At 39.0% G+C, this 10,888-nt stretch overlaps 2 protein-coding genes and 1 pseudogene across 2 annotated transcripts in view; all 3 read right to left on the bottom strand.

Annotated features, from left to right (window-relative positions):
• Positions 1-4,269: 4,269 nt before the first annotated feature.
• On the bottom strand, positions 4,270-6,899 carry LOC107587948 (uncharacterized; annotated as a pseudogene).
• Positions 6,900-9,200: 2,301 nt separating this feature from the next.
• Positions 9,201-10,160, bottom strand: LOC107588291 (olfactory receptor 1-like). The gene has a single exon (XM_016276330.1). It carries the CDS (start codon positions 10,158-10,160, stop codon positions 9,201-9,203), a length of 960 nt encoding a protein of 319 aa, XP_016131816.1.
• A 454-nt stretch (positions 10,161-10,614) lies between these two features.
• The window catches only part of LOC107587955 (olfactory receptor 10A5-like), a 1,369-nt gene continuing 1,095 nt past the window's right edge, over positions 10,615-10,888 (bottom strand). Inside the window, exon 2 of the mRNA XM_016275938.1 lies at positions 10,615-10,627. Within this exon, the coding sequence (XP_016131424.1) occupies positions 10,615-10,627 (13 nt within the window). The remainder of the gene's footprint in view (positions 10,628-10,888) is intronic.

Raw genomic sequence — 10,888 nt, forward strand, 5'->3', positions numbered from 1 at the left:
CGAAACACACCACGACATGGCAGCGGTGGCAACAATACTACAGCGAGAATAAAAGTTACGTCTTCTTTCTTTGCGAGAACGCGAGAACATATTATGCAAATCTTCCCACATAGTGAGGTAGACATGTGGGGGCGTGTTAGAACGAGCCGTTTTAGGTAGGCGTGGTTGACTCTTAACTTTTATAAAGAATATCTCTTTGGATTTGAGACTTTAGTCTTTGCAACTTTACAGATCTTCTTTATGCACCAAGAGCTTGTAACACTCCAAAGAGAAAGGAAAACTTGAAATTGCATCATATGACCCCTTTAAACATAGTGTCACGTGGATGGAAGTATGCATGGAAATGATATGCAGATTACGTCATGCATATTAAAACTAGGCGTTGTAAGCTCCATATATGGCAATTTCGGGGAGGAGATGGGGTGGAGATGGACGTACGCACTGGGTATTACAAAGGGAATTTTGCGCAGGTTCTGGTATATGCATGGCTTTATAAATCTGAAAACTTTTGTACGTATGCAAAATCTAGCTTTTGTGCGTACGCACACATTTAGGATGAAATCTACGTAAAGTTTTATACATGAGGCCCCTGGCCTTTTCATGATCGGATAGCTATCCGATCAGACAAAACGGATGACGTGACCAGGTGTAAACGACCCCATAAGGAGACACAAAATGTGCAGTGCTGGGGTACTTCATGGACAGGTCTGAAAACCACTGCTCTAACCAAATGTGACATTTATTGTTTTCCTCACAGTTTTTGCTGTTGCACTGTATACATTGTGAATTATGAAAAAATACAAAATATTTTAAAGCTTGGAAAAAAAAAAAAAAAACTTGCAGAAAATATAGATTTTGTGGACTCATCCTCGGTCTTGAACTTGGTAAATTGAATATTTGAGTTGAAGGGTTCTGGAACAGTGTTGTAAATACAACTTAACCACAGATTTCTAGTCGTGTCCATTTTTGGAAGGAACGAAACACTTTCACAACGAAACACAGCGTCACACACGATGGCCTAGAGTGAGTGGCGGCGGCCTAGGGTAAGCAGAGGCCGGGGGCAAGAGTGAGGAACGGCCGGAGGGCTAGAGTGAGCAGAGGCGGCGGATTCGACGAAGGAGCGTCTGGCGGGCTTGCGGCAACCACATGTGACGACCCTGGGCTGGACTCTGCTTCGTCCACGGTGAAAGTCGATCCAGCGATCCACATCGCAAAGTTGTAGTATTTCCTCAGCAACCAGCACGGATCAGCTCCAGGCATGACGAAGCAGATATTGTCCTCTTTTGGAAGGCCAAACAAAGTAGTTTCGCTTTCACAACGAAACACAGCACCTTCACAACATGGCGGCGGCGGCAACAACAATACTACAGCGAGAATAAAAGTTACGCCTTCTTTCTTTGCGTGAACATTTGGACGGTGTTATGCAAATCTTCCCACATTGTGACGTAGACATGTGGGGGCGTGTTAGAACGAGCCGTTTTAGGGGGGTGTGGCTGACTCTTAACTTTTATAAAGAATATCTTTTTGGATTTGAGACTTTAGACTTTGCAAATTTACAGATCTTCTTTATGCACCAAGAGCTTGTAACACCCCAAAGAGAAAGGAAAAATTTAAATCGCATTATATGACCCCTTTAAATCTTTCGTGATCGCAGCAGAGAATGATTAAACAACTCCACAAAAAGCATCACCAGCTTCACTCATTATTAACCAGACTGACTTTATTTCTGTCAGACATGTACAAAAGCGCTTATTGAGAATTAACAGCGATTTAGATTATGATGTTTTGTTTCATTTGACGCTACCATCAAGGTGATTAGTGTTTGCTTTAGTTGGGCCCTTGACTTTATAACATTAGACTATATTTTTTTGGGTTGATGTGACTGTGTTTGTAAAGCACATTTGTTATGGCAAGGAATACCTAAAAAGAGACTGCAACCAGGTGATATCGGTTTGTTATTGATGATAACAGCACAATCTTCACCCAGATTCATTATGCAGTCTTTGTGAGAAGTTATTAATCTAACGTTTATAATTATAATAGCTCTTTGATTATACAGCATAGGAGCCAACAGTGTAATAATTTATGAAGGATTTAGAAGCATGAGAAGTCACAAGCATTTTGAACTGCAGTGTCATTTAAAAACAAAGAGAAACATCAAGAATCAGTGTATGAATCTCAACAATGGTGACAATCAAAAGCTTCATGCTGCAATGCATGCTGGGTACCTAGTCTCTGCGCAGTGAGTGCACTTTGACCTCACATTAGTATGAGCATACATTGAAGGCACTGTGAGGTTACACTTTTAGCTCACTGTGACCTCACATTGTGACTTCATCACGAGTATCCTGGAAGCGCATGGGGAGATCACTGTGAGATCAAATTGTTAACTGGGTTAGCATGAAATTGGTTCCCTCGACAAAAAGCCAATGGGATTTTTCCATAGTCTTTTGGATTATCGCAAAAAATAAGCTCTGTGTTCAACCATAGTTCATGAAACGTACACGTTTTGTCCATCAAGATAATCTTCACAAAATAATAACTTTTATGAATTCTGAAGCCAAAATAAAAGCGTCAGAACTTAAAAGCTAAACTTAGGCTATAACTACACCTCCATAATTACAAAGTTGCTCCCAACAACTTTTTCAAACTTATTTTTACAGTTTTTCTCGATTGCTAAAACACTATAACCAGGCTTTTGAACTAAAATTTCAAAACCATAATGCCATTTTTCAAAAAGCACACCCATTTTGCTGAACTATAAACACTATTCCCCTGCTTTAACACATGAGTCAGATTTGGTGAACTGTTACTGCAAAACTCTACACACAAATACCTACATTTCTCAGTGCTTATACCATGTGGTCATTTAGAAAGCACTAGCATTCAATACTGTTCACTCAAGTCAGCACAGCTTGAGCTCAATTAGCAAACAATTACCCAGGTGGAAACACTAAGAGTCAAAATTGAACACACATCAATCAGATCCTTCAATAAATAGATAAAAGGGCCTGAATCAGTTCACTGAGCTTTGGAACAATGGATCCACAGAGAAATTAAGGAAGAGGAAGAGGAAGAGGAAGAGGAGAAAGAGGAGGGAGGAGGAGGAATGATGATGATGATGATGATGAGGAGGAGGAGGAGGCGGAGGGAGGGAGGACGTGGTGGTGGAGTGGGAGGAAGAGGACGTAGTGAAGAAGGAGGGAGAGGAGGAGGATGTGGTGAAGGTGGAGGAAGGAGAAGAAGGGCAAGGAGACTAGCAGTCTCAGATGAAATTCGAGCCACTTTAGTTGACCATGTCCTTGTCCATGGTATGACAATGAGGGAGGCTGGGCAACGAGTACAGCCAAATTTGAGTCGCTTCACCGTCGCCTCCATCATCAGAACCTTTCTTGAACTGTGCTTCAGGGCAGTGATTTACTCTACTGTGTTTCATGTGTTTTGCAGAGAATCTTTGAGGTGAAATTACCTTTGAGGATGAGGCTGGTTTCAACATGACCAAAAGAAGGGGGAGGAACATAATTGGCCATCGGGCTATTGTAAATGTCCCTGGTCAGCGCGGAGGGAATGTCACTATGTGTGCAGCCATCAGCCAACGAGGGGTACTCCACCGTCATGCCATTCTAGGACCCTATAACACTATGCTCCTCCTTGCTTTCCTTGATGGTCTAAGAGAGCATATGTTCCAGCTGGACCTCAGGGAATCAGCACAGCCAGAACAACCTCGTTGCATTGTTGTTTGGGATAATGTCAGCTTCCATCGCGCTGCTCTGGTTCGTGACTGGTTTACCAATAACCTGAAGTTTTCTAACATCTTTCTGCCTGCATACTCTCCCTTTCTAAACCCGATAGAGGAGCTTTTTTCGGCATGGCGGTGGAAAGTGTATGACGAGAACCTTTATATCCGTGCTCACCTCCTCCAGGCCATGGAAGAAGCTTGCCTAGACATATCAGTAGATGCATGCCAGGGGTGGATCAGGCATGCAAGAGGATTTTACCCTCGCTGCCTGGCTAAGGCCAATATAGCCTGTGTGGATGAGATACTCTGGCCTGACCCAAAACAAAGACGGGATGCTGAGGCGGAATTTTTTTTCTTACAGTTGTGCTGTGTATTACATGAATGAATAAAAATGTGCCAATGTATACATTGGTTGTGTCTTTTGTGTTCATGTGAAAAGGTTTTTGAGGGGGAGAACCACAAGCAACATAACTTACCAGTTTTGGATATATTGTTTTGAATTTATTGCCAATTTCAATATTTTTAGCGCATCATATCTGCATGTTCACTTTCCTATCTCTAAATTTTCTTTAATGCATCTTTGATTTCCTTGGTTCTGAAGCAGTAAATCACTGGATTGACAACAGGTGGAAGAAGACCGTACCACATGATTAACATAACCCGAATGCCAGGTGAGATCGTTATTGTCACATCATGCACATAAACAACACATCTGGGCACATAGTACAGACAAATGATAAATAGTTTAGGAGTGCAAGTTGGGAACGTTTTATAACGGGCCTGAACATCTGAGATTTTGAAAACAGACGTGATGATGGCAATAAAATAAAATATAATAAAAATCAAAGGGCCCAAAAGAACAAACATGGCACATGAAAATGAAAATTTCTCCACAAGACAGTTTAATTATCGAATTTTGGTCACAGTAATTTTGGGTTATTACATTAGAATCACAGTAGGGCTCATCGAAGGCATGATAAACAATGACTGTCAGCCATGAAATACAGATGATCCAAATCACTGCACATGCCAATAAAATAGCCTTATTTGTAATAAGGACACAGTATCTCAGTGGGTTACACACTGCAACAAACCGATCAATGGCCATTAATGGCATTAGGAAAGCGTTATAGTCCCTAAGTAGTGAACAAAACATCTGCACAAAGCAGCTATAAAATGGTATCTCACTGCTATTGAAAAGGTATTTTGCAATGGCTTTAGGCAGCGTGATGGCTCCAAAAGCAAGATCAGACACTGCAAGATTACAGAAGATTAAATAGGTTTCTGAAGGCTTCTCTCATAAGCAATAAATGAAATGATAAAGAAATTTCCTCCAGCTAGTGTCAAGTAGACCAAGAACAAAAGGGTTCTCACGACTCCAATTCAGTAAAGACAGTGACATTTGTGGGAGTCATGACTCTAGAACAGCTTTGGAGTTACCTGATACAAATTCACAGAAATATAAAAAGAATTTTAAAAAGCAATGACAATTACACAAGCATTTGACTGTCAAGGCAAAATAAAACCACATAAAAGTTCACATTTCAACGTCTGCAACAATTGCTGTTGTTATAAAATTCTTCACCAATTATATTGATAATATATCATTCACATACATTACCTCCACCAGGTGAGATCGCTATTGTCACATCATGCACATAAACAACACATCTGGGCACATAGTACAGACAAATGATAAATAGTTGAGGAGTGCAAGTTGAGAACGTTTTATAACGGGCCTGAACATCTGAGATTTTGAAAACAGACGTGATGATGGCAATAAAATAAAATATAATAAAAATCAAAGGGCCCAAAAGAACAAACATGGCACATGAAAATGAAAATTTCTCCACAAGACAGTTTAATTATCGAATTTTGGTCACCGTAATTTTGGGTTATTACATTAGAATCACAGTAGGGCTCATCGAAGGCATGATAAACAATGACTGTCAGCCATGAAATACAGATGATCCAAATCACTGCACATGCCAATAAAATAGCCTTATTTGTAATAAGGACACAGTATCTCAGTGGGTTACACACTGCAACAAACCGATCAATGGCCATTAATGGCATTAGGAAAGCGTTATAGTCCCTAAGTAGTGAACAAAACATCTGCACAAAGCAGCTATAAAATGGTATCTCACTGCTATTGAAAAGGTATTTTGCAATGGCTTTAGGCAGCGTGATGGCTCCAAAAGCAAGATCAGACACTGCAAGATTACAGAAGATTAAATAGGTTTCTGAAGGCTTCTCTCATAAGCAATAAATGAAATGATAAAGAAATTTCCTCCAGCTAGTGTCAAGTAGACCAAGAACAAAAGGGTTCTCACGACTCCAATTCAGTAAAGACAGTGACATTTGTGGGAGTCATGACTCTAGAACAGCTTTGGAGTTACCTGATACAAATTCACAGAAATATAAAATGGCTAGGAGGGCTCCCGCTGCGATCCGAACGGGAGAGCCCCCATAGTTAATAACATGGAGGATCACATGGTGATTCGGAAAGGGGGAGCCTCCACTGCGCCCGAATAGAAAGCTCACGCTGCGATTCGACCGGGAGAGCTCCCGCGCATTTGAAGGAGAGAGCTCCCTATATGTCTCAAAGGAGATCTCAATCGCAATCGAACGGGAGAGCCCTCACTGCGATTCGAACGGGAGAGCCTGGACGGCATCTGGATGGGGAGCCCACGTGGCGATTCGAATGGGAGAGCCCACTCCAGGAGTGGTAGCTCACGCCGATTCGAAAAGGGGAGCTCTCACTGCATCCGGATGAATAGGAGCCCTGCGGGACTAAGTAAGCAGAAATGCTTGGAATCGTAGGGGGAAAGCGGTCCGGACTCAGAAAGATGCTAGTGTTTGGTGAGCTTGTCTAATGTGGTGAAGATCAGATCGAATGTATGTTTCTAAGGTATGAGACGTCCATATATGATGGACGATGTGCAGTAACCGCTGGTGATCTTGAAGGTGGAGGGGAGAGTAGTCTTCTGGTGCGTGGTTTGTATGAGCGCTGGATCTTTCGACCGGAACGCTCAGAGGGAGACTCTTTGTTTGGATCCGTGTGATCCAGTGATTTGCGCGTTGCCACTAATGGTGTCTCGGGACAGGAGAAAAGTTCGTCATCTGACGGGAACAGCTGGAGTTCCGGTGAGCCTGACATGGTTTGCGCGACACAATGCTGGAACAGCTGAGACTGGAGAGAGGTAAGCAGGTGCTTATATACTCTGGCTGTTGATTGAAAGATTAGATGGGCTTGCTCCTCCCTAACTTATGGAGAGTTTGAAGGAGAAGATTCACAATCACTAACTGTATTAATCCACAAACAAAAATGCCTTTCTCTCTGTGCATCCATCTAACAGTACTATACACAGTCAGTTTATTTTACTTTTAACCATAGTCAAAGTTTTAATAAGTAAATTACTCAAGTTTTCCAATGTCACAACATTGTCAACTTGCTGTCATGAGCTCACAGAATGGCTTTGACTGTTCCAATATGGCGGATGACTAACGTATAATGTTCCATAGAAACAGTCACTAATAAGGCATCTACGTAAACATATCTATGGGTCAGAACCTCCCGAAACCCTTCATAAATTGCACCCTGTTTATTGATGCTGTGCAAAATGTTAAAACTGTTTTAAATGAAACTGCTTTAATTTAAACAACTTATTCATAAGCTTTCAAGCTCTAAAAAAAAAGAACCAAACACTCCATAAAGTAACCATGAAAGCCATACAGCGTGTGCTCTGCAGCTACAAAAATAACAGTATACATACAATTCAATACATTACATCAAAATAATGACTTTATTTAAATTTTTGGAAAAAGGTTGAGACCTCTGAGGCAGGACTACATCTTTTATGCAGGAACTACATTTAATGCTAGATTCATTTTATTTTAGATACAATTAGATCATTAGATTCTGGTGCATATTGCAGCAGATGTGTGGTGTATTGAATAACAATGTGAAAAATACTCTGTCCTGCTTTTGCTGTTGATGTTATTATTTCCTGCCTAAGTGTGGGAGCTGCATTGAGAAGAACAGTAAATCCCAATTTTATCTATCAGTCAAATGGTGACATTGGAAGTATTATTGAATAAAGTATATACTATAAGTACAGAGTTCCTAAAGTTGGATTTGCAGAGAAACAAGGTGAGACTTTGACATGCATACAAAAAATTTATATGTAGTTGTCTGGTGCGCATTCAGAACTTTTTAATCAGTATTCAGAAAAATAAAATCTCTTTTTTTCTCTGCAAATGTTAACTTACAGTGTATAAATATTAAATGCATATAACTATGTTCAGCATAAGCCACTTTTTTCTGCAACATTGTGGTCTAACTTATTAAATATAGCAGATCAGAGCAAATGTAAAGACATGGCAATTTTCTTCTTCTGAAATTGACTTAAAATCTTTTTTTACTTCCCTATGTTTTCAAAATACATATTTTCTGACAATACTGAGCAGCAATGTACAGTTAGAAGGAACACACAAATGATTCAGGTTGTTGCAAGAGGTTTTGAACCTTTTTATTAACACAGTTGGCAAGCACCCTTGTTATTTAAAAACATTTTAATTAGACGGCTATGTGTGAGAGTTGCATCGAGTAGCATGGGGCATCCAATTTTATCCATCAGTATAATGGTGACAGTGCTTTATCATGTAATGAATGAAAGTATAGAGTCTTTAAAGTGACATTCACTGAAAAAAGAAAAGAAAAAACTTAAAATACTCTTATGTGCAAATGAAAAACTTTTCCAGTGCACAAGAAAATGCTCGCATTCTCACTCGTTACAGTTTTCTGGTTTATTTACATAGAGTTTTCTGATGTGCTGCGCTAAAGTTTGTCGTGCACACATAGAATTTCCTAAACTATAACAAAGAATATAATCAACAATTACAACATGTTCAACAACAGAAGCCAGTTTTCTCTGCAACATTAACAGAAAGTAAGATAAAATAATTTGTGTTCCATTTGTAGCAAAAAATTGGGTGTTCAGACAAAATTAGAACAGCTCAGAGAGCTCATCCTGAACCATAATGATATGGCATATGATTCACATTTTTTATCTTTATATTTGTATAACATTACATAATTAATTTATATACATTTATATGATGTATATGATTAATTAAAGTATATTTGAGCAGCAGAGTGGAAAAAGTCTTTTTAGGTCTACCTATTGCATACATTATCATAATAAAACTACCATATTTTCTATAATATAATATTAGCACTGTAAGTGATGTTATAGCAGAAGGTGCAAAAAAAAGAAAAATGAAAATAAAATCAAATTTCAGGAGCACTTCAAAAAAATACATATTAGTGTTCTTGGCATTCAGTCTAGTCCATTAACTCTTACTGGAATATGGTGCATGTTTTGTAATATAGAGATATCTAGTGTTGAGGACCTTATTACAATGGCAACAGTTTGGCCACCTCATTAAATAAAGCACATCAGATCCGTAAAGGAATACCAATGTGTTTCTTTTGAAATTGTCTACTTAGTAACTTTTTGACCTCTTCTGTTCTCAAGCAATAAATAAGGGGGTTGATCATAGGTGGCAACACGCTATACATCATAATAATTACTAATCGCAAATCAGTGCTGATCTTTATACCAATGTTAACAGACAAATAATTAAATAACCTGGGTAGGAAATAGAGGGCAATTATGATGAGCTGAGGACTGCAGGTGGAGAAAGTCTTCATCTTTCCTTGAGTACCTGAAATCTGCATAACTGCTAGAAAGATAGAGCAGTAAGAGAATATAATAACAGCAAAGGGCACCAACAGTATTGCAAAGGCATATATGAGAGCTGGAATACTATATAGTGATCTGTCTATGCATGCCAGTGTTGTGATTGAAACATGATCACAGTAACAGTGTATAATTGTGTTTTCTGCACAGTAAGGGAGAGGATAAGCTCGAATGACCATTGCCATGGGGCCTAGCAAACCCAAAATCCAAGAGCCAAAGAACAGAATGAGTACATTTTGGTTTGTCATGATGCTATGATATTGAAGCGGGTAACAAATTGCTGCATAGCGGTCTATAGCAATTACTGCCAGAATAATTGAACATACACTGCCAAAATAATGCACAAAAAACATCTGCACAAAACAACCCAAGAATGAAATGGTTCCATCTTGAAACCAGTACCTGCTGATTATTTTCGATAATGTTGTGGTGCTGAATAGTACATCACCCACGACTAGATTTATAATGCAATAATAAACAGGTTTCTGAAGGCTCTTAGTCGTTACAAACAACATAAAAAATAAAGCATTTCCCACCAATGTAAACACATAAACAAAAAATAGAAGTGCTGAAACAAGTCCATAGTAATGAGGCTGGAGTCCAGGAAAGCCAACTATCACAAAATCCTTTATAAAGCTGACGTTTCCCACTGACATGATGAATATCAGTCCCTCAATATGGGTCTTTTTTCTGTATGTAGAAAATATTCCATTTAATATTATAATAATAGACTATAAGTATAATAATAGCAATAATTTTATAGTTTAAAAAAAGTTGTATGGATAAAGAGAAGCAAACCTGCCACACTTCTTTCACAGGCTACTGTCAAAGCACATTCTGTCCCTTTACAATGAGATGTGCTGGTGATGTGTCTGTTTATATCTGACAAATTATGAAGACAATGGCCTGAGACGCAAATGACATAGTTCCTCCAGGGACAGTGACAAAATTGTCATGTAGTTCTCTAACCTCTAAATCTTTACATTTACAAAAAAAGTAAACCAGATGCAAAAGTACAGCTATTGACTTGTCTTCTTTAAAAAAAAAAAATAATAAACATAAATATAAAGGGGTGTAAATTATATTTGATTTATAGTTTTTAAAACACTTCTAATAGTTTTCACTAAAATAGAATAAAATAAAATAAAACACTGGCCTTCGAATCTTATTGGCTGAGAGGTATTTCCAGCCATGTAATAGAGTGGGGGAACTATGACATCACTTTGTAGGCGGATCGGCTGTTCCCAGTCAACACGTGAGATCATGCAATGATCACAGTGACATCACACCATTCTCATACTGTGATACTCACAGTGTGAGTAATATGTGAGCTCATTGTGAATTCAAAATGTTGAGCAGGTTGAGAGGAGGCAGTTCAAATATC

This window comes from Sinocyclocheilus grahami, unplaced genomic scaffold (assembly GCF_001515645.1).
Source record: "Sinocyclocheilus grahami isolate Dianchi unplaced genomic scaffold, SAMN03320097.WGS_v1.1 scaffold6.1, whole genome shotgun sequence".
NCBI classification, from domain to species: domain Eukaryota; kingdom Metazoa; phylum Chordata; class Actinopteri; order Cypriniformes; family Cyprinidae; genus Sinocyclocheilus; species Sinocyclocheilus grahami.

Coding starts and splice junctions, on each gene's coding strand:
- LOC107588291 (XM_016276330.1), bottom strand. CDS start 10,160: ATGTCAGTGGGAAACGTCAGCTTTATAAAGGATTTTGTGATAGTTGGC.